The sequence below is a fragment of the Pelodiscus sinensis genome, chromosome 5 (assembly GCF_049634645.1).
Source record: "Pelodiscus sinensis isolate JC-2024 chromosome 5, ASM4963464v1, whole genome shotgun sequence".
Classification (NCBI taxonomy): Eukaryota; Metazoa; Chordata; order Testudines; family Trionychidae; genus Pelodiscus; species Pelodiscus sinensis.
The window spans coordinates 37,706,952-37,731,182 of NC_134715.1; the positions used below are offsets into that span (position 1 = coordinate 37,706,952).

At 43.3% G+C, this 24,231-nt stretch overlaps 1 protein-coding gene across 1 annotated transcript; it reads left to right on the forward strand.

The window, feature by feature from the left end:
* Positions 1–13: 13 nt before the first annotated feature.
* Positions 14–8,167, forward strand: BBS12 (Bardet-Biedl syndrome 12). The gene is made up of 2 exons (XM_075929846.1): positions 14–166; positions 4,031–8,167. Exon 2 carries the CDS (start codon positions 4,047–4,049, stop codon positions 6,204–6,206), a length of 2,160 nt encoding a protein of 719 aa, XP_075785961.1. The 5' UTR covers positions 14–166; positions 4,031–4,046; the 3' UTR covers positions 6,207–8,167.
* The last annotated feature ends 16,064 nt before the right edge of the window (positions 8,168–24,231 follow it).

The window sequence follows — 24,231 nt, forward strand, 5'->3', positions numbered from 1 at the left end:
ACAAACGCAGGCGTCGTTGCCTTGGTAACAAATCCCTGTTTTGGCGGTCGCCGCGAGCTTCTACGCATGCTCCGCTCTGGGACGGGCGGAGGTCCCCGCGCGCGCGGCCCCTGTCTGGAGGCAGAGCGCCCCGATCCCCCGAGCGGCCTGGGGGCGGCGGAGAGCGGTCAGTAGTGAGAGCAGGGCGCGGGCGCCCGGGCCCGGGGGAGAGAAACGGCCGGAGCGTTTTACCCGGGAGGGACGTACGTTGCGTGACTTCTGGTCGGGGGGGAGGGTGCTGAGGCTTCCTGCTTCTCCTGGCACCGCAGCCCACGCTGCGCCCCACACGCAGCAGCCCCACGTGCCCACTGAGGCGCTGGGGCCGGGTAGTGCGCGGAGTCCTGTGCGCTCTTCCGCCCCCCCCCCCACTTAGGGGCTCTGGGGCCCACTGCAGTCTGGGGTGCCAGGACAGGCAGGTAACCTGCCCTAGCACTTGCACTGGTCACCTGATCCCCGCAGCAATGAGACCCACTGCCTGACATTGCCCGACCTGGGATCGAGTCATGACCCAGAGTTAGAAAACCTCTGGTCTAGTGGATTGGGGGAGGCCTCTGCTAATGAGCAGGGTCTGTTCTAGTCCCTAATCACCACCTGCCGGTATGCTCCTTCAGTGTCTTTGATGATTAAAGCTACAAAATATGTAGATGGTATCATGAGTTGTGGTGGGCACAGCTCACTTCATCAGATGTACAGACTACCACCTGAAGCTTCATGATTAAACAGATAAAGTGCACACACTTGTTTTGGTGTGTTTATCACCACTGCAGGCACTTCTTTCCGGAAAAGATATGCAGGCTTCTGAGACTGGGTTACTGGCCACCACAATTTATGGAAAGGCTCTCGCGCTGTGTGCAGGCTGAGCTTGTGAAGAGAACTGGAGGCAATCTCATGCCAGTGCACCTCCTCAGGGCTCAGCATGTTCAGAGATAAGATGACGAGATGTCCTGCCATTACTGAGACCATCCAGATACTAAGTGCTTTCATTTATATAGACAACTAAACACCCCCTAATTTCCCTGAAAAGAAGTGTCCTTATTTTTCACACTTGCTGTCTAGTTACTCTAGTTTTGAGTTGCTGTGGAATTTGCTATCTCTGATGCAAAACTGTACTACAGATTCTGGGCATTCATTTAAAAAAAAGGGGGGGGGGAGGAGACAGTTCTCCAACAAACTATGTGTCTTCTTTATGTCACTCTGGCAGTATTTAAAGGATTTAAGAATACACCATGCATAAGTGGCTCCTGCATAGACTGTCCCCCTTTTTTGCTAGTGGCTCAGGGATGTTGTGGTGTATGTCTACACTAGGGCTGTAAACTTTCATTTAACAGTTAACCAGTTGAGCACTATGTTTAACTGGTTAGTTGTTGAGCAGATGCCCACCCATTGTGCAGCAGGCCTGGCCAGGCTGAGGGCTGGGTCCACCATGCTGCAGTCAGGGGTCTGCCCCGGTTACCTCTTTAAATTCCTAGTCTACACAGTTTCTGGGAGCATCCTTCCCAGAGCAACTATATAGACCCATGCTAACTCCACCAAAACATGTATGCTAAAAATACCAGCACGGTCGTGGTGATACGGAGGGCATCTTGGGCTAGTCACCCAAGTATATTGTTACACAGTGGCCTGACTATGTATTTGAATAAAGAGGAATGCAATCTTTTCAGACTTGGTCTACATTATCAGCTTGTGATTGTATAATAACTTCATTGCTGAGCAAACCAATTATGTCAGCCTAGCTTCTAGTGTATAATGTTGAATGGATGACTACTCCACTTCTCGGGGAGGTGTGTAAGAGAGAAGGGGAGCTGATTGGTTCCTTGTTTCCCCCTTTCAGAATTTTAAACTTAACTCGGGCCACATGGAGCCTTTTTGCTCAGCAGTTCCACACTGTTATTTCTAAGAATATTTTCACAGCTATGTCTTGCGAACGTTGCAGGTCTGACCGGTTGCTTGCAAGAAGAGGTTTTTTTCTTCCATTGGGGCCAAATTGGTTCCCCCCCTTCCTCTCAGCATCCTGGAGGTGTAGTTAGGTTAAATAGGGCTAGGATTGAAGCTAGGTCTACACTAAAATGTTAGGTCAACCCAGCTGTGTTGCTGAGGGCTGTAAAAAAGCCAACCTAAGCTCCAGTGTAGTCAGTGCTATGTTAATAGAAGGAATCTTCCATCAAACTAGCACTGCCTTTCAGGGAGGTGGATTAACCTCACTGTAGTGAGTGTTTATGCTGAAGTGCTGCAGCAGTTTACTTGTAGACATAGCCCTGGAAGTTAATAGGGATGTTAGTTGGTTACACCTTGCAGCCTCTTTCCAATGCATTTAAAGGCTAAAATGAACATTTTCCAAAAGTAGAAGACCTGGGCTTTGTGCTGGTGGGATGTGGTAGACCCTGTGGCATTTTGTAATCTTTGTCCCCCTTATGGATGTTAGGATTACTGATGGGATTCAGAAGAGTGATTTGAATCCTAAGGGTAAACCAAAAGTGTCTGCTCTAAGTTAGTAGTCTACATGGTAGGAACCTTCTAACTCCTGCATTGAAAGTAGGGATGTAAAATTCTGTTTAATCACTGCAACCGGTAAGCACCACCAGTAAGGCAGGGGTGGGAAACCTCAGGCCCAGCCCCTGGCTTGCCTGGATCTGGCCCCTGATGCTCAGGGCTCCCCTTAGCATTGGGGAGCTTGTGCTGGTGCTCCAGCCCCTTGGTGTCCCACAATGAGCCGAGGGCATACAAATCTACTAGGCTGGACCCCCCTCTAGGCTCTAATGTTCAACGGAAATGTGGGGAATGTCTTTCTCCTTCTTATTTGGGGGCCACATCAGTGAGGTGGGCTTTTGTTTGTTTTTGTTTTTTGCTTTTCACTTGTGTGTAGCCCCTGGCTGATTTTTCTGTGGGTCAGTGGTCCCTGAAAGGTTCCCCACCCCTGCAGTAAGGTAAGGGTGATGATGACCATTCACAACTCTAATTAAAAACACTTAACATGTCTGGTGTATGAAAGTATAGGTGACAAGACAGCTAGTAGATTAATGTAGTTGCAGCACGCTACTTAAAATCCATCTTTGTGTTTTACTCCATTCACCAGTGTGTCTGGATTGAGAGTCTGGCCTACTGTAAAATCAAAACCACTTCCCACAGCAGCCAGGCATTCCTTCGATATCTTCCATCCTTATATTGATTTGGTCTTTTGCTCACAGTTGTCTGATAAGAGTCTGGCCAACATAGGTTGCAGGGCCAGACTCTTATTTTGTTTGTCACAATTTATTTACCACTTTTCTAAAATACACAAAATTAGCCATCTTCTTTTTATGGTGCCTGGGTAATGCTGTAAACTTGAATTTTAATCTGGGTGAGAAAGAGACATAGGCAATAGCTGTAACCGAAAGCTGTGATGGAGACTTGGGAACAGTAATATCTGTTCAGTTTCAAAAGTTAAAATGAGTTGCTTATTTAAAATCCCACTTTAAAAATAATCAGAATTATAGATGTGTGGAATAAAATTTATTCTCCGAGTCAGTGATCCTCCTGAAACTGATTTAAGTTTTACAAAGTAAATTAAAAGAAATTTCTCTCTTCAGTTCAAACTTAAGTGATTCCTGTAAACCCTAGTTCAGAGGGATGATACTTGTGGCTGGTTGTTGTAGCCTGCAAAGACATTGCATTAAATAAACATATAAGTGAACCTGTAAAAATATTTGTGTTACTAATCAGCCTCATTAATGGAATAGAAAGGTGATGAGGATGAATAGTTGGTAAAGACAAAATTATGTGAGGACTAGAAGCTTGACCTTGACTGTATAATACAGGAGGGGAATTCACTGGAGGAATTCAAAGACAACATGACACAGTCCGAACAGCAAACACAGCAGTAGATAAAATACATGCAGTATAAAACTTCTTCACCCAATCTATAGTCAGTTAATTTTTATTAAATATATACTTTGTAGTGGTCATTTTTTTGTGAAGTAAAAATAGAAGCAATAAACTTATATTTTGTTTACAGATATTGATTGGAGATCATGGCTTTCAGAAATGTGAACAGAAGACGTCACATTGGACTTCAACAGCTTTCATCTTTAGCATCAATAGGAAGAACACTTTTAGGACCAGTAAAATCATATAAATTTATTGTAGATGTAAGCACTAGTGAGAGTGCTTTGACTTGCTCTGCAGTTAGACTTCTTGAAAGTTTGGATTTAACTAGTGCAGTGGGACAGCTTCTTAATGAAACAATTCAGGCACAGAACAAAGAATATAAAACTGGGATGACTACCCTCTTATTTCTTGTTGGTGCATGGAGCAATGCTGTACTTGAATGCCTTCAGCAAAATGTTCCTCTATCACTAGTAGTATCTGTGATGTCTGAAGGATTGAACTCTTGCAGTGAAAAAGTCAAGTGTCTTCAGCTATCAGTACATGATTTATATAAAGGGCCCAAATCTGTTCCCATTCACTTCAGTTCTAGGAGTCTGGGGTCCCAAATTACTGAAAATAAAGTTCCTAATACTGGCTCTAACAGTTTTTTAAATCCTCTTGGGAATATTATTAAAGATATTCCTGTATCTAAAGAAGAATGTTTTCCAGAAAGTCTTCATTCTCATCAAGCAAGCCCTTGTGATCCTCATGACAGATGTTTGAATTCACATCTATGCATTTCAGACAATATTACACCCTCATTGGTTGAACCAGTGGGCAATAAAACTATGCCTGCAGTTCTTGGAAGCAGTTTGATTGCATCCAACTTTAACAAAAGAACAAAATTAACTCATAGTAGATATTTTAACACTCCAGAAAAAAGCCATTGTCCACTCCAAACAGACAATTTTGGAAGTGCTCCCATTAGGCCTGGAGCATGTCCTTATGAATTTAATGATTTTGGACAATTGGCTATGGCTCTTAGCCATGGGAATCAGTCTAGTATGAAATTGGTACAGGATATTTTCAGATGCCAGCAACAAATAGCTGAACGCAAAGGTTCTTCTCAATTTAATATTGCAGAAGTTGTGACATGCTGTTTACCAGGACTGTCTGAAAATTATTCTTGTGTGTGCCCAGGTTATATCACTTTAGTATCACCAGAAAAAGCCACTGTTACCAAGCAACTTCGGGATAGACCTCTTCAGATTCTTCTCATAGATGGTGATCTAAGGGAAAAATATCGTCACTTGGGATTTAATAGGCCATCAAATGTCAGCACAATATCAGAAAGTGTAGCTTTACAAGAAAGTAGCTCAGAAAGTATATGGATAAATTGTGCATTAGATATTTTAATACAATCAAAAGTAAATTTAATTTTAGTAAAAGGAAATGTGTGTGAAAATTTAATGGAAAGATGCATCTTGAATAATATATTGATAATCAATCCAGTAACTGACACTGTGCTTCATGCTTTTGAGAAGGGCATAGGAGTGCAGTTGGTGACATACCTATCCCAAGTAAATAGTCATTATGTGGGAAGTGGTGTGTGGGTGGACTTCTGGAAAACATTGGAATTAGATAACAAAGTGCCAGTCAGTATAAAAGCTGAAGGAATACATCTGGTAACAGCTGTGCTTTGTAGCACAGTAACTTCAAAGATGCAAGTTACTGAAGATCAGTTCTGGACTTGTGCTTATCGCCTCTACCATGCTCTCACTGATCAGAAAGTTTTTCCTGGAGGTGGTGCTGTTGAACTGTTGTGCCTCAGTCATCTTCAGAAGCTTGAAGAACAATCTTTAAAGCAAGCCGATAAATACCCTTCTGGAGAATTACACATGTCATCTTGCTGGTTGACAAAATCTTTGACACAGTATAAATCAGTTGTGCTTAAAGCTCTGGCAAGTGGTTGGCATCAGTATCTTTCAAGAGTCATGTATAACACTGCTAGTTATGAATCAGAGTTTGAAGCAAGCACTTTCATAGACCATCATCTCAAAAAAGCTACAGACTGTAGTTCTCCTTCATCATATATTCTGAAAGAGTTTAATAAAGGAATTAAGGTCATGGATGATGTTGATCTTTCAATTAAACAGGAGGAGGCTCTAAAGATATATGACAATGTTACATCCAAGGTGGAGGCATGGCGCAGAGCTCTCGACTTGGTGCTATTAGTGCTTCAAACAGATGCTGAAATTATTACAGGTCCCAAGAGAAATCAGTTATTAAATTCACATACATCCAGTGAGTTCACATTTGTATAGGACTTGATAGGCTTTATTTGCGACTCTACCTCAGTGGGTGGAAAACATGCAGGTACACTGGAATGTTTGTTGCAGCTATAAAGCAAACTTCAGGGGCTTTGGCAATGATATTTACAAATAAAATTCAACATATGGCTGTAGAAACACTGAGGCAGTCCTAGCTTTTAATTTCTTAGAAATGGAGTTTGCATCTGGTTATCCACCCAATCTTTTCTCTGACAAGATCAAACTGATGCATGAGGGAAGTATGAAGCTGCTAGGTGGAGTGGGTTACTAATGGAAATGAGCTCACTGTCTCACTATAACAATGCTGCCTGTTTATTCCCATGCGTTCTCCATTAACCCCCTCTCTCCCTATTTCTTAACCTGTGTTGCACAGGGTGCTGAACCCTCCCTCCTGTTGCAGGGAGGCAAAGCCTGCAAGCGGCGGAAGGGGAGAGGCGGCGAGAGGCAGGCAGCTGCATTCAGGAAGTTCTAGTCAGTTACACTTACTCCGGCTGGATCCACAGTTGACAGGCTCTCAATCTACCTTTCCTCTCTACTGCCTGGAGGAGGGGGGGCAGAGGAAGGTAGGGGTCGGCGGGGGAGGGGACAGAGGTGTGCCAAACCCTCCCTCCTGCTGCAGGGAGGCAAAGCCTGCAAGCGGCAGAACCAGAGAGGGAGGGAGAGGCAGGCAGCTGTTTCAAGAAGTTCTAATCAATTACACTGCCCTGGCAACAGGCTCGCAATCTACCTTTCCTCTCTACTGCGGGGACGGGTAGATCCGCAGGTGACAGGCTGCTGCTGAAACTCACAAGAGATCATCTCCCCTCCCTTGTGAGTTTCAGCAGCAGCCTGTCACCTACAGATCTACCCGTTCCCACCGCCCACTCCCCCGGGTTGCAGTTGGTGCCGGACCATCAGACGTACCAGACCACTGAATGCCGGACCATCGGAGTTTTACTGTATTTAGAAAGTGTGCTCAGAGGTCCTCCTAGAAGCAATAGCAGTCAGGGAGGTATCTGTAGACAGAGTAGATATGTTAAAAGTGGAATCACAAGTGTTACTAGTTAAGATTGAGGTGCACTGGAAAAAGTTTACTGAGAAAGCTTGAACTGTGCCTTGCTCAAGCCATTGCCATTACCTTCCTTTTTCTATTTGTTAAAATTAACTTAATTTGTAGGAAAAGGAAGACAAATTGTGTCTCTTGTGAGAAGGGAGAGTAGTTTTCATATGATAAAATTACCTCTCCAAAAGTTTGTATTTCCAACTTTTATTAAACACAAACCTGCTGAAGGCCTATATTGCAGTCTTGGGCATGACAATTTATATCTGGGACTCTCTGTCCAAATCTTAAAAGGTACTTTAGACCTTTATAAAGTGCTTAGCGATCTATGGATGAAATATGCTATTGAAGAGGTAGGTAGGTATTTTAGAATTACATTGAATATGATATGGCAAAAGATAAATGTGTACTTAGATTTACACAACCTTTATACCTCCTTTTCATTTTTGTACCAATTATTTTGTGAAAAGTACATTACCAATAATTCATAATCAGTGTAATATAACTTTAAAATATCTATATTGTGAACATGTATTGGCAAACTGCATAAAGCTGTGTTTTTTATGGGGCGGGGGTTATGCTAAAAGAAGACAGGAATGTAGGAATCATTCATCCATTTAAAATTTATATAAAATGGGAATGTGGATATGCCTTTCACTATAAAGTCAATTTGTATTACATACCACAGATACAAGTGTAGTACTACTCATGGGTATCATCTACTGCAGGCTAGAGTACTAGATTTGGTACCGTTTCCAGGAAGAGACCATAATCTTGTTTATAAATAGGGCATATGTTTCTTATTGTAAAAAATATATATGCTACACAGGCTGTCAAATCTTGGGGGGAAAAAAAGTACTTGATATACCTGTTTGGACAATAGTTCCCCCTCTAAATAAAATACAATTAAAATCTTTCTGTTTTCCTTGTGGCTTTTCTGGTTATTCCTTTTCAACAAAAACAAAGGATGGAGCTTTACAGCCAGTATTTTATAGTGCTTCATTGTGGCAAAAGACCAAATCCTCATTATCAAGACTCAGGCAAGAGTCATTTTATCATTTAGTTGCATTTAAATTGTAAGCAAAGGCAAGATGGAATTGGTATTAATTGTAACAGGAAAACATATAACAATGGAGATGAGTTTCTCCAACTAATACTTTGAGTAAATCTCAGGTGAATCTCACTTGGGGTGAAAACACAATAGAAAAAAGAATGTAAATGGTGGAACTAAAACTAATTTCTACTCATGAGCATTTTTCTATCATAAGTGTAATGGCTGACACCATTTGGATTAAATATTATTAGGTTTACACATCACTGCTGCTGCTGTTTGTAATCTTATTCTGTGTACTTCTTTTGGAATGGGAGATGCATGTGACCTTGTAGGCCAAGAATTTTCTAGGAAAAAAAGCTTTTTTATTGAAGTCCTAGCTAACTAAAAAGGCAGTCAGAAAACAGGAGCAGTTATTTTAAAAAATACTGTAAATGTGATCCTCTGTTACTTCATGGCTACATCTAGACTGGCCCCTATTACGGAATAGGGATGCAAAGCAGGCAAGTCAGAATAGGGAAATCCGCGGGGGATTTAAATATCCCCTGCGGGATTTAAATAAACATGGCCGCCGCTTTTTTTCTGGCTTGGGGAAAAGCCGGAAAAGAGCGTCTAGACTGGCACGATCCTCCGGAATAAAGCCCTTTTCCGGAGGATCTCTTATTCCTACTTTGAAGTAGGAATAAGAGATCCTCCGGAAAAGGGCTTTATTCCGGAGGATCGCGCCAGTCTAGACGCTCTTTTCCGGCTTTTCCCCAAGCGGCGGCCATGTTTATTTAAATCCCGCGGGGGATATTTAAATCCCCCGCGGATTTCCCTATTCTGACTTGCCTGCTTTGCATCCCTATTCCGTAATAGGGGCCAGTCTAGACGTAGCCCATATGTATTGTTCTGATGAGCTGTCTCCCTTTTCCTGTAGGCTGTGTCTGTCTAACTCTAGAGACAAGAGCATGGCACAGAAGGATGAGCTGGCACAAGCACATATGCCTGACTACAGCCTTCCCATTTATTCTGATGGCTTTTTGACCCCTTTATTCACTCTCCAGTATATCTGCTTCCTGTCATAGGCTGTACTTCAGCACCTTGCAGCCTGCTAAGGCTCCTGAGGGGGCTCATCCCCTCAGGCACCGCTATTAGTTTTGTCAGCTTCTGATGACTATAAATAACTAAAGCTTTGGAAAGAAGGGGGTGGGTTTGGAAGACGTCTCCATATGTGGGCTCCAACTGTATGGCACCAGCCCTAAACAAAACCTTGGGCCTTTCATACTCTTAATTCCCAGGCTTTCCTCATCCTTTCCCATATATGTATTTTCCAAAACCCTTTCCCCACCCATAACACTTCTTTGCCCTGCTAAAAAAAAACCACTTCCTTTCCCCCCTGAACAGTTCCTGGCTCCCACAAATTACCCTCCATTCTTCAGTAACTTTCACAACACACACAGGCCCATACACAGGAATTTCTGTGGCGATGTGCTTGTTGTGCAAACGTGGACCACAAGGGTGTCAAAGCACCCCTGTGGTGCCCTAGGTAAGTGAGGAAATCAACCTGAGCCTTCCCCCGGCTGGCCAGAGGATGGGGGAGAGAGGTTTGGGCAGCACACTGCTCCTGCCTTCCCCATGCCAGCTGGGGCATGCTTACTTTTGGGGGACCACAACAGGTACTCTCGCACCCTTCGCACCTTTTCTGTGTACGGGCCTGACATCTGCTGTTCTTGTGTCCCCACAATATGAATGCCTTGAGGTCTCCCACAGTAAGCCACATAGCCAATGCAGGCCCTAAATAAGCCTTAGGCATGAGGTAAAGAAGAGAGTCCCTGAGGTGTTTCTAATGGTCTTCAGCTACCCAGGAATCCATTGTCACTACGCACATGACATGGACCCACCAAATGCCTTTTAGGTCCTCTACATAATGTGGATGAAACAGTTAATCTAAATTTGTACAGCTCCACGGACTTTATTTGAGCTATAATGCTTTACAGTAGTTGAATATCTGGTCCAATGAGAAGTATGCAGAGAAGAATTATAAAACGAACAACATTTTCATAGGTGATATATGTATGGGAGAAGCTCACAACTACATTGTTAAAGTCATATTGAGAGACCATAAAGCCATGAAAAATAATCTAGGATTTGACACATATTCACTTATATATAATTTATAGACGTCACTATTATCAACATTTTTGTGGCTAATGGAAATTTTTTGTTGTTGATTTTTTTCAGAGTTATTAGCTAAAAACTTTTGAAGTGGAAGTCCTAAATGTAAGTCTACTTTGAAAAGTTAAACCCGCTACATTAATTTGACTTTCTCTAAAATAAAATTGTCTATACACTTCAGACTTTAGCAAAAGGTGCATTTTGGAACACTATCATGCCTTGTTAGCTTTTTAGAATTTTAGCTTTGAAACAAATTACTAACAATCTTCAGACCCGATCCTCTCGGTTGCTTAATGAGTAAATTTTTAGTCATCCAGGGATTCATTTTTACTTGACTATGCAAATGAGTATATATCAGGTTATTAACTATAATGCAGAAGTGTGAGGAGTTGAAAGGAAAGAGCTGAGTGATTCAAATGGTACAAAGGGAACTGTGAATAGTGGAAGCACAGCACATAAATGTAAACAAAAACTCCCACTACTCCAAAAGTGTTTGTAATTGTATAATTTGAGTTTGGCATTATTTTTTTTCTTTACTTTTTGTTTCTGGTGTTGCGTAGCCCCTGATCCTCAGATAACGTATAAAATAATTTTGCTCAAAGTGCCCAAATGTCTATTTACATAGCTTTTAGACCCTGAGGAGAAAAAACCTACTAACCACTAAAAAGCCAAAATTATGTAAAATTTCCAATAGGGCTTTTTCATGCATTTAAATGGTGTAATGTGGCTCTCTTCTGAAAAGGTTTCTGATCGTTGATAATTAGACATATGCTTTTTCATAGGTTAGGCACATACAGATACAGTACTCTGTAGTAGCAGTCGATAGTGTACAGGCAGTCCCCGGGTTACATGGATCCGACTTACATCGGATCCCTACTTACAAACGGGGTGAGGCAACCCCGCACTAGCTGCTTTCCCCCAGCAGACCAGGGAGATGCGAAGCTAGCGCCTCCCCCAGCAGACCAGGGAAACACAGAGTGGCTTTTCTAAGCAGACACCTCAGCTTGAGAATAAAGGACTGAGGGAAGTGAGGTGTGGGAGAATAAAACTGAGCTCTGGAGAAATGTTTGGCTAGAGTTTCCCCTACAATATGTACCAGTTCCGACTTACATACAAATTCAACTTAAGAACAAACCTACAGTCCCTATCTTGTACATAACCCAGGGACTGCCTGTATCTTATATCCTAGACATGCTCTTGATGCTAGCTGCCCAATGATGCCCTCTTTGACCCTAGCCTATTGATCCATTGTACTTGTAATCACCAATACTGATTAATGTTGACATTAAAAAACAGAAATATTTGTGCACAAAACATTAACTTGCAATTGGGCTCAGATCATTTTCTATCAATCTGTTACTTGCAGGATGTCGGAATTAAGGTTATACATTTTAGGATGGAGGGTTTTAGGGACAGGAGGTTTTGAGGGAGGTTATTTGATGATGCAGAGAAAATTCATACCTTGGTGGGAAGATGGGCAGTGGCACTGATCACTGCCTCTCTGGCCTACTGTACTTATGCAATGAACCCTATAATACAGCCCAATTGCCTGGCTCCAATGGGCATCAAGTTTCATGATTTCCACAAAACACATTCTCCTAATCCTCGTTCTTATATTTTGTTTGTGATTCTCCTGAGCTGTATTAATTGTATGAATAAAAGTAAATGCTAATAAAACTAAATGTTAACTAACATCAGTGGGGAAAGAAGGAAGAGCTTCATTTTGGATTGAGGATTAGATGAGACAAAGGCACTGGGCTAGAGAACTGAGTTTTGCAGTGGGAGTGGTGACAGGTATACAGATGGATCCGTGAGTCACTCAAGAGCATCACAGAGCATCCCTGCTCCCTACATCCTCTGCCAACAGTTATGCCTCCTTGCCCATCTGTGGCTCTCTGTGATACATTAAGCATGGCAGTAAGCATCCCAATTCAATAGCCCTACTGATATCTGTCAGAGGATATGCTGTAATTTTAAGGACTACCCTAGGTAGTACATGCCTGCTCCAAGTTCTGGCCCTTTAAGCAGCAGTACTGTGGTGATTATAGTCTCCAGAAGATCACCTGGGTGTGAGCTGCTGCAAGCCATGATGGGGGGGGAGGGGGGGAGATATCAGTGACTATAAGAAGCAGCTGGCAGTTAGCTGAAAACAGCTGTTGTTTCAATACAAAGGAAACATTTGATCTCAGATGGGCTGTGCTAAAGTAATTATGAAAGAGGAAGATACAGTGTGTGGAAGAGAATGAAGTGAAATGCATGTGGTACCGAGATACAGGTATGAGTTTCAAATTGCCTGTTGGTGCTTGCCCTTGTTTAGGGGGCTTCCAGATAGGTTTAGGAAAATGCAGCCTTTTCTTTCTCCAAAGTATATTTTTTGGAAGAACACTACTGAATGAGCAAAGCTGAGACTATCTGTTTTTCCCAAGAAAAGAGGCTTTTGATTTGTCAGGAGAGCTAAATCCACCTGTCAGCTTTGGGGAAAGTATCTGTGAGGATCTTCAGTCTGAAGAGGTATGATATCTGTAGCAGTTCTCCAAGGAGCAAAACTGCCTACCATGGTGGATTTCCTAATGGTTGTTGTTCTTGTTATTGCTTTAAGTAAACTAAGTGCTATATGGAGTTAATGGGACACCTGCACTTATATATCTAGATCAGTGGTCCCCAACGTGGTGCCCGCGAGCGCCGTGGCGCCCACTGGGCCATTTCTGTGTGCCCACCGAGTGATTGGGGCCGGCCCTGCCCCCAGGCGCGTGACGCATGGGCAGTGCTGGCCCTTGGGCGCGCAGTGTATGGGCGTCCCCACCCCCAGGTGCACGACGTAAGGCCCTTTACCTATAATAAGTAACAGTGAGACTAGCTTCAATACAGTTTCAGGCAGACCCTTGGGGTCACACGGATCAGCCTTGAGGCAGGATAGGGATCTTAGATTATAGGTTGTTTGTAACAAAAGCATATTTTGTCTCATTTTAATAGCACTTTGGATGCTATTAAAAATGGTAACAGTATATTAGTGCCTTCTGTGTGTGTGAATGAAATTGGTGGATAGCTTGTCCTTTCCCCTCTAGCTCTGTTCCTTAGAGGGTTAGGTGAATACAGTATATTAAGGAGGCATAGTTATCTTTCCTTGGTGCATACTCTGTTTGCCATGTCTCTGTGTATTGTAAAAAAGCAGCTATTGTCTGTAGGTAATACCACTGATACAAACACCTAACCATGCTCATGTTGTCATGATAAATTTGTGTGCATTTTGATTTTTTTTTAAATAACTCAGTATTTAATAATTCTTAAAGATTAATATAAACTCCTAATTATATCAGGATGACTAAGCTGGTGGCAGGGTCAAACATTTTAATAAAATGTTAACCTGAAGATACTAATTTCAAAATGCCTATGTCAAAGCAAGTTCTTCATCTCTGCTTCAGAAAAATCTCATGAAGTTCTTCTAGCCTAGGCCTAGAATCTACTTCTTGTCCTTACCTGTGGTGAGTAATGCTGTATCAGGTAAATAGTGGCTAGTGTTCTAAAGGAAGTAGCAAAGAAGGGACAGTTCTGTGTTCTAACATCAGCTCTCCTCGCTACTTTCAATGTAACCTTGGGCAAACCTAGTTCATCTGTGTAACCTTTATAGGTATTGACATGGGAATAAATACAGATCCCTACTTCAGAGGATGTGAGCCATTGGTCAAGTGTGTTTTGAAAGCGTGAAGCACAATGTAAGTGTGAAATGGTGGTTGTGGTCTTGTACCTGTTGTATCCAGCAGGTGGCACTCTTCCTGTCCCTATTTTAGTATGCTCAGACAGAAGAATTTTCCTTACTTTTCTTACAAAAAAAAAATCATTTCTGAATGTTAGTTTATTTTGTTGACCCTTGAGTAAGCCAAACAGTGACATAGACATTCACCTCTCTCTTTAGTCTTCGTCAAATGGTTTTGTTTATTCATCAATCTCAGCCAGCCAACAAAAGCATATATACCTTGAAGTGCCCATGGAGACTAGACAAAAGAATACGGATAGGTAGGACCATACCTCTGAAATATGCTAAGCTGAACACTAAATATTCTTCCCCATTTTCTTCATAAGAGAGCAGAGAAGAATGTTCTGTTCCAAAATAATGTCTTTGGTGTAATCTAAAATACGGTCTGTCTAGAACACATTGGCTGTGTCTACACTGGAACCTTTTCCGGAAAAGGGATGCAGGTGAGACAAGTCGGAATTGCAAATGCAGCAGGGATTTACATTTTCCCAGCTGCATTTGCATGAACATGGCTGCCGCTTTTTTCCAGCTTGGGGCTTTGCCGGAAAAAGCACTAGTCTAGACAGGGATCTTTCGGAAAATAAAGCCTTTTCCGAAAGGTCCCTTATTCCTCTTAAAATCAGGAATAAGGGACCTTTTGGAAAAGGCTTTATTTTCCGAAAGATCCCTGTCTAGACTGGCGCTTTTTTTCCGGCAAAGCCCCGAGCCGGAAAAAAGTAGCAGCCATGTTCATGCAAATGCAGCGGGGAAAATGTAAATCCCTGCTTCATTTGCAATTCCGACTTGTCTCATCTGCATCCCTTTTCTGGAAAAGGAGTGCAGTGTAGACACAGCCATTATGTTTTTACAGCCATCTGGAACCAAAAATGAAGAATCTCGCTCAAAGATTGTCTCTGAGAGGCTTGAAAGATTTGTTGCATAGTGTATATTTATGAAATAGTGTATCCTGTGAAAGGGTGACTGATTTCCATCCTGTGCTTTGCATTCAGACACAAGTGTGACTGACCCCTTTAGTCACAAAGAGCAGACTGACATCTTAACGTTACCACTTGCCAGGTTCTATGTTAATGGAACACTAATTTGCCTACACTGAGTTAGGAAATTGAGGCAAACTATCATGCACTACAAATATTTCTGAAGTGTAAGAATACAAAGCATTTTTTCACTCAATTTTCAAGTAAATCAATCTGTTGGACTCTAATATTAGTATTTTTTTCTTAGCAAGAAATCAAATGAGATTCAGAAGCAGTCTCTCTTTTGGGGGTGAGGTGTGGGGGGAAGATTTGTCTTCTCGTTTCCTCTTTAGCATTTTGTTTTTTCTTGGATGATATTGTATTGGAATAAATGTTTCCATCCTGTGATCTTTTGTGGTGTGAAGATTGTTGGTTTGTTTAGTGTGTGTGTTTTGGGAGGTGGCTTTTGTTTTTGCTGCAGATGAAAAGTAAATAGGGAATCTTGCAGTCAACTAACAGCATACAGGCTGGCTTTATTACTATAAAAAGTAGGGCAGCTTCCTGTACTAACCTCAGAGCAGGAGCTATATAGGGCTTGTGTGTAACATGCTTTCAAAGCGAGCTTCCTCTCCCAAGTAAATGAAGAGGAAAAAAATATTTAATGAGACTTTAAAATAAAACCCTTCCCTCAACTCTTTAATTTTTAACCCTGTTAGAGAAAAGAAACTGCCCCCCAGTAAAAAAGTTTGGCCAGGCCGCTCTTGACTCCTTGAGAGATACTGGCTGCACCCTTCCTGCATACCATTGCCTTTAGAAAAGGGGAAGGTGTGAAAAGGGGAAAATAGCCTGACTCTCCCACCCGTCACCTTGGCGTGAGAACTGCGGTGCTTACCCGGTCGCATGAAACCTGCACAGTTTGGGCCCAACTCCCGGGACACAGACCCCCCCACTTGGTGACCATTGGGCCATATATGGTAATATGCAAGCACGGGAAAGCTATGTGCAGATTTGGGGATAAATACCCATCACACAGTTCGCTCGAGGAGGTCTTCGCAACACACGTACCACCCTGCGTGTGCCTTCTCGTATACTTCAAAGCGCCGCCGGCCTGATCAACCGACCAGCCACCTCCCCCGACTCTCGGGCGTAACCAAGGCCTTCGCAACCGAACCGATATCTGTGAAATGTTCCGTGTGCTGTGTAAGTTGGTATGTATGATTTGATTTTTTTGCTGTTGTTGTTGTATAAGCTTAGTGTTATAGTTTTGGGTAGTACATAGAGTTTGTAGTTATCACTGTTATTAAATTAGTGTAGCTGGATATTTTAAGATTAGAGACTATTCCCCTTGCCATTCCCATCCTTATATCTGACACGTTTAACTAGAAATCATAGAATAAATATAATAAGTTAACACGGTCTATTAAAAATCTTAGAATAAATACTATAAATTCACCACTGTCATAAATAAATATTTTTTATTTGATAAAACTGTCCACCTGGTTCTGTCCTTCCCCCCCCCCCCCCCCCCTTGGGTATTCAATATCGGACCTGTGATTCTCATGACAAACCCTTATTTGTGCTTAACTTAATCTGGAAGTTCTTACTTGTGCAGTTCGGTGTAATAGTCTCATGTTTTTTCACTGAACTACTTCAGTTTAGAAGTGCATGCTCATTCCAGCTGGAATTGTAGTGACTATGCTGCCAAGACTAATGCTGCTATTATCTCATAGGGCCTTACTGAATGCAGTTTACACCAATTACTTCTTCCTGGATACAAAAATAAGGGTGTCGTCTTTATTGCACTTAAAAAAAGAAGACTCCATAAAACATCAAGGATTTTTGTCTTCAGTTGTGTTTCATTGATTTTTATTCTCGCATTACATTAGCACACTCTTAATAAAATACATTGTGTTTAAGGGTACCAGCATTATTTGCACTTTAAATGACTACCTGCCAATATGCTCATTGTTTTATCCAGTTTTGATGGTATTTAGAATCTTGGGACCATGCAACCTTCATGTCATCTGCATAACTCCCAAACAACCACCTAACCTCAAGATGATTCTTACCAACAACCACAGGACATACCACACTAATACCAACTCTGGTACCTTTCCTTGCAACAAACCATGTTGCCAGCTTTGTCCATATATTATATTCACTCTGCTGATACCATTATTGGACCTAACCAAGTGAGTTATAAGATCAAGAACACACATTCCTGCTCATCCAGCAATATAATTTATGCTATCATTTGCCGAAAGTGTCCGTCTGCTATGTACACTTCGCCAAACACATCGCCAAAGAATCAATGGCCACAAAACAGATATTAGACAGGATCACAAAGAAAAAACAGTTTCTTGCCATTTCAATCAGAAAGGGCATTGTCTCAATGACTTGATTACCTGCATCCTGCTTCAAAGACCTTTTCAGACTACACTTGAAAGAGAATCCTCTCAACTGTCATTCATGCTTAAATTCGACACTTTACACCTAAGCTTAAACAAAGACATCAATTATCTTACCCATTACAAAGATAGTTTCCCCAATTATCACCTCTAATATCATTAGCTCACAGACATTTACCTCCCCCCCCACCCCCCTTCTGTTCTGAAATTTGATTTGTCCTTTTCATATGTGTTCCTTTTTTATTTTTAATTATATCCTTTGGTATATATGGTTGACAATTTTCTTCCACTATTTGATCTGAGGAAGTGTGTCTGGCCCACGAAAGCTCATCAGCTAATAAACCATCTTGTTAGTCTTTAAAGCGCTACATAGTCCTGTTTTTTGTTTCCGATCTATTAGTTACTGACGGCTAAACATGGAATTCTGTGATATTACTATGGTACTTTTCAGAATAGAACCAAAGAACCACAACTAATTAACTACCGAGGACCTTCTTTCCATATTGTTTGTCCAAGTTGGTTTGCTATTTTGCCATCTGGGATAAACCAATCCCTGGAGATAACTGGCAGACTTCAGTTGACTCCAACTGGAATACTGTCTAAATTACACTCACTTAAAATTCTGAGGAGGCATTATAAAAATCCACTACCTGATATTTGGAAATTAGATCTGGCCAAACTCCTCTGTACTTCTGATGTGCACATGCCACTTCCTTTGACTGGTGGTATACAGGCAGCCCCCGGGTTACGTACAAGATAGGGACTGTAGGTTTGTTCTTAAGTTGAATCTGTATGTAAGTCGGAACTGGCCTCCAGATTCAGCTGCTGCTGAAACTGATCAGTGGCTGATTCCAGGAAGCCCAGGGCAGGGGCTTCCTGTAGTCAGCCACTGGTTAGTTTCAGCAGTTGTGAGGGGGGAGCCAGGCTTCCTGACTCAAATCAGCAGGTGTCAGGGGGGCCAGTACAGCCTGTCAGGTGGGTGCTGCGAGCCCGGGATGCACTCGAGATGAGTGACCCTGCGCCTCTAGGCCTCGACTGTTAATAGCCTGGGGAGGAACTTTCAAGACACCAGAAATGTGCGCCTGCCCCTGTTACTTGTGCCACAGACACCGCCGATCCTGTGCGTGTGTTGGGGGCTAGGCTGTCGCCAGGCCTGGCAGAGCGGGGGGAGGGGGGGGCTCTTCCCGGCCATGGAAGAGCTCTTCACTGTGAGATGGAAGGGCAGTCTTAGAACAGCCGTGACCCAGGTAACAGTGCTCAGCTGGCAGCTGGGAGGCAGTGCAGGGCTAGGTGAGGGGGGCAGGGCAGGCACCGGGGACTCCAGGGGTGGGGATAGTGCTGGGGGTAGGAGGCTCTAAGAGGTGGGGGCTTGCACTGAGGCTCTGGAGGCAGAGCTAATATTGGGGGTTAGGGGAGGCTCTGGGGGATTGGGTGCAGTGGAACGCTGGAAACAGGAGGCTGGCACGGGGGGGGAGGTCTGAGGGCAGAAGGCTGGCACTGGGGGGGACTGGGTGCAGGGGACTCTGGGAGCAGTGGCTGGCACTCGGTGGTAGTGGAGGTGGGGCTCCTGGAGCTAGAGCTGGCACTGGGGGACTCTGGAGGCTGAGGCTTTTGGCAGATCAGTAACATTTATTTGCATATTCATTATTTGCATGGTTCGCCATACATTTGTGAATGGTTTTGCCAGTCGCTGGTATCAAAAAGGTTGGGAACCACTGCTGTAGAGGATGCGCATGATCCTAGACGGGTTACTGGACGGGGCTGGCAGCAGCCCACATCTAGCTCTGGCAGCTCCGCCCTGACCTTGCTCCTGCTGTGGGTGGGGAAGAGAGGCTGGAATCAGCCCTTGTCTGGGCCACCCAGCCCCAGACCCAGGGCAGGCTGCATGGTCTGGCCCCCAATCCACTGCCTTGAGCCCCTCAGACAACCCCACCCTGACTCCTGCAGCTTCCTCCACACCCCTCCCCCCCATACACACCTACCCTGTATCCCCCATTGCCAGCCTCCTGCCCTGACTCCTGCACCCCTCCATCCTCTGCCCTGAGGCCTCCCTTTCCAGTACACCGTACAGGTAAGACACTTACGTTACTTTTATCCCTGGTGCAGGCCCAGGCAGCTAGCACCGCAGGGGCGGGGTGCTCTGGGGAGGTTCCCCCTCTCCGGGCCTATAGAACTTAGCCCCTCGATGAAGTGTGGAGTCTGAAGCACAGGGCGGGAGCGAGGGGAGGATTCTGCAGCATGTTTGGGGCGCACAAGGCAGGGTAAATACGGGCCACTGGTCCTGTGCCTGCCTGCCGGGGAAGCACCTGCGGTAACACCCTTCCCCCCCCCCCCCCGATTGGGCCTTTCGAACGGTGCGGGCGGGCAGAGGTGAATGAATCAGGGCAGGGAGCCGCCGGCCGGGATGCCCCAGCTGGAAGGGCTTTGCCTGAGTCCGCAGCGTGCTCCGGGGAGCGGGCGTCCTGCAGCCGCTGCCTGTGAGTATCTTACCCCCAGCCCGGCACGCGGGAGCCGCGCTGTGACCTAGGCAGCCCGCAGGTCAGTCAGCTGTAGCCCCCGCACGCCCCCAGAGTGAGCCCGTAGCAACCGTGACACGTGGGGCGGGAGATGTTCTAGGCACCTAGAATGAGAAAAGGCTCCGAATACTGGGACTGTCTCTAAAATGGAGATAACAGCTTGTCACCTTACACATGCCCCTCCCCCCTCACTCGCTCAGGGGTGGAGAGGAGGGAAAGAAGGGCAATTTGTAAAGCTCTGTGTATACGCGTCCCTTTCCATGGCAAACCGGGGGGAAGATTTATTTTAGTGCGTGAAAAAGCAGGAAGGATGCGTTTGACGAGTGAGTTTCAGATGCATAGATAACCCCAGCAGCAGGATCTCATGACAGGCATGTTCCGCTGCATGTTCCGCTGCTTTGCTCCCCGTCCTTCTGGTCTGCAGACCAGGGGGACGGGGAGCAAAGCAGAGCAAAGCGACGGAACACGCGGGCAGCCCAGACGCGTCTGGGCTGTCCGCTGCCCGCGTGCTCCGCCACTTTGCTTCCTCTCCCTGGTCTGCTGGAGACCAGGGAGAGGGGCCCGTTCGTAACTGCGGATCCGACATAAGTCGGATCCGCGTAACTCGGGGACTGCCTGTATTCAAAGGGCAGAATCCGGCACCTAATATGCTTTGCTTTATTTTAATAGTAGAACATATACTAGGTATATTGACCTAAACCCCCTTCAGTACTTGAATATAAAGTAACATAAGTCTGCTGACTTCTGAGCAGGATTTGAAAAATGCACTTTCATGATGCATGGAAAGATATGTACACTTGCAGGGATAGAAATGGGGAATCATTTCTTCAGCCAAGGCTTTCCATTTGAAAAAGCCCTCAAATTTCTAGTCAAGGTAGCAGTAAATATACCCTTCTAAATATAACTGAGGTAGTGTTTGTCTTCCTGAAGCAGCAAACAGACAGCTCTCTTGCCAATGCTGTTGCCCTTAGTTTTGTCACTGGCTTGGAGCAATGTGTTTTTTGTCATCACGCCACTGCCACAGCCTACTGACCATAGTAGCAGCTGTGATCCCTGTGCACTCAAGATGCTCTGGATTTAGACCCAACAATCCATGCAGGGACAAAGTTAATGGCCACTTCTCTCTATAGCCTCTGCTGACTCACCAAACGACTATGTGACCTCTATCTAATATGTGATGCCCTATCCTCAGGGTGGGTGCTCTCTGAGTATCGTTCATTCCAGAAGAGAAAAAGATAGGGCACAGATGCTTGAGGCAACATTTGGCCTTTCGAAACATAAGCTCTACTTGTCCAGACTAGTCATGGTGTAGACTTGTTGTTTAGACATTGTTCCGACTGGAAGAAGCTGTTTGTTTTTAAAAAATATAAATTCTGCAGAAATGTATGGGCTTATCCCAGAGAAGTACTGGTATGGCATACACTCCTGCATTAGTGCATACTGGACCTTGATAACATTGGAGGTTTAGCAGACTGGCTGGAAGACCTGGAAAAAAGGACTGAGGGCAGTAAGAAGTCCCTCAGTTAACTTTTTTGCATGTTTTCGGTCTTCTCTTCTTATAATGTAAACTCATTGCTGTGAAAATCATGTAAAATCTCATAAGACTTCACTAACACCACAAATTCTGCTCTTTATTGGAGTCTGAGCTCTACTCTAATAAAAATAGGCTTCAATTTCACTGAACACACAAACAAAATATTTCCATTGATAATCAGAAGTTACATATGGGCAAACGGGAAAATGCTGTCTAATAACTTATTGGAGCTTAAGGATATTTACTTTGTATATTTTTTTTTTGGTGTGGGCTGTTGGCAAAACAAACTGAGACACAGCAAAAAGCAAGCTAAAACAAAATGGAAAGAACATTAAAACATGATCTGGCAGGAGCTGAATGGACAGAGAAAAACAAATCCAAGATGCTGATACAAACACTGAAAAAAATGTTTTCAAAGACTTAGTGAAATGGGTGTTACTATCAAACTCCAATAGAAAACTAGATGAGATGCACAAATGTATTCATATGTGGGAGGAGGAGGCGGCAACAAACAAAACTAAAACTTTCCATGTTAGTTTTTTTTTATTGTCTTTGTGGATGTTGACACATAGTACAACTTAATCTTTTTGTCAGATCTTCAGAGATTGTCAGGATCTATTGGTGCCTTCACAGTAATGCACCACCTTAAGAGATAGGAGACTTGATTCTGCCCTATTGACTATAATTGAAGCTTTGCCCATAACTTAATGATGCAGAAAGATGGCATTTTGTGAGCTGCAGCCCATATACAATACTCCTAGGAGCCAAGATCCACTTAAGACATGAACCCAACCCACTATCACAAATGAGGCCATTATATGAGATTACTCTCCCATCCCCCACCTCTAAGAAATGCGAGGAATCATTTGTTGATATGGATATAGTAGCATAACTCTGGTTCCCTGACAAAGTAAGAATTGGAAAATGTTGAGGAATTCTGTTTTCTAGGACACGACAAAACATTGAAGTGTCAAACTACTGCAAGGGTATTCAAAAGACCATGAATGCTAACACCTCCAATGGATGCTATAAGTCACCTCCTTGGAAGACAATGGGAAGCAAGTATTTGAGGAAATAGTTCTAACTTGATCTGTGTGTAGCTTGGTGGTGTCGTTGTGGGGGTTCTTGCATATAACTTGTGCCCAATACATCATTGTACAACAGAGGTTTAAAGTTGAGTTATCAGGAGTAGCTATCTTACCAAGTCAAAACCTTCTTACTGAAACCACTTACTCTATTGCAGAGGCTCTCAAACTGCTCTTTGGACTACCAGGAGTGGGCAAGTTCCACTGAAGTGGTCTGGGGGTAGATGCCTGTATGGTGTGCACTTGAGCAACCACACATGAGAACGAAACGCTGGCCTCCTAATTAATGTATCGCAGGTGTGATGCCACTAAATGGGTGCCTGAACCCTGGAAAAGATGCACATGTAATGTGAGGGTGTGGCTCTGGGAGAAATTGGGATATGCAGGGCTGTGATGGCCAGAAAAGATGCAACTTTCCTCAGCTCCAGGGTTGTGGGTTCCAGTGAGGTGATCCTCCTTCCCAGCACTCTGAGGGAGAGACTCTACTGATATTAAAACAAATTGTGTATGGTTTTTTTTAATAGAATACAGAAAGTTAATTAAGGGTTTTATATAGTGCTTTCCAATAAATAGTTAATGGTACCAACAAGATTTAAAAAGATCATTGAGGGTCTCAGCAGACCACTCTGCAATTTTCAAGTAGTCTGCAAAAAAGTGAGACCCACTTACTTTTACTCTCAAGTAAAGTAAGAGTTTTACTATCTTTTAGTACTGCAGAGTCAACACAGCCACAAAGGAATGAGCTGAACTTTTGGTCAATCCTAAAGTTCTAAATTCTAGCTGCAGATTTCTGAAGTAGCCAGGAACCAAGGAGTTTGGCTTGCTGAAATGGAACTCTTGCCCTATTTTTTTTTTGTCAGGCTTCTCAATGCGAACACCCCTTAACTGCATCTTAAAATCAGACTTGTGTCTAAAAGCTCCAGCTTATTTATTTCTTAAGTATATTATTTTAAAAAGATTTTATATACTTCACTAGCCTGAACAAATTCAATCTGAACATAGTTAAAGTTCCTAATCACTGTACATTTCTGTAGTTCATTAGTACAAAACTGGATTCATTTAACCTTTTCATAGGTCTAAAAATGACTTGGTTGTGCTACAGTCTTTTGTGTGTACTAAAGATCAGATTCTCAAAGGGAGATCCCAGGTCTGCTGCAAAGATCTACTCATAAAAACTAGGTGATCCTATATGCAAATAGAAATCTGCATCTGTAATTAATTAACTTGCATTCATCTTCATAATTGCATCAGTCCCTGTAACTGTACACGGTATTGCAATTACATGCCTGTAATTATGTATTATGCATTTTATCTGAAGCTTATACTGTTACATTGACAAAACCCTTTGAGGTTATATTATACCACATTATACCACAATGTAGCCGTGTGTTGGTATAAAGTGCTTATAGCTGTAAAGCTTAAAATGGCAAATCTTCATAGTGTAAACATGTCATGAGGCACAGTATCTCCTGAAGCAGTACAGCTTATGCACCACCATTTCCTTGTGCTTAAAGATTAGTAA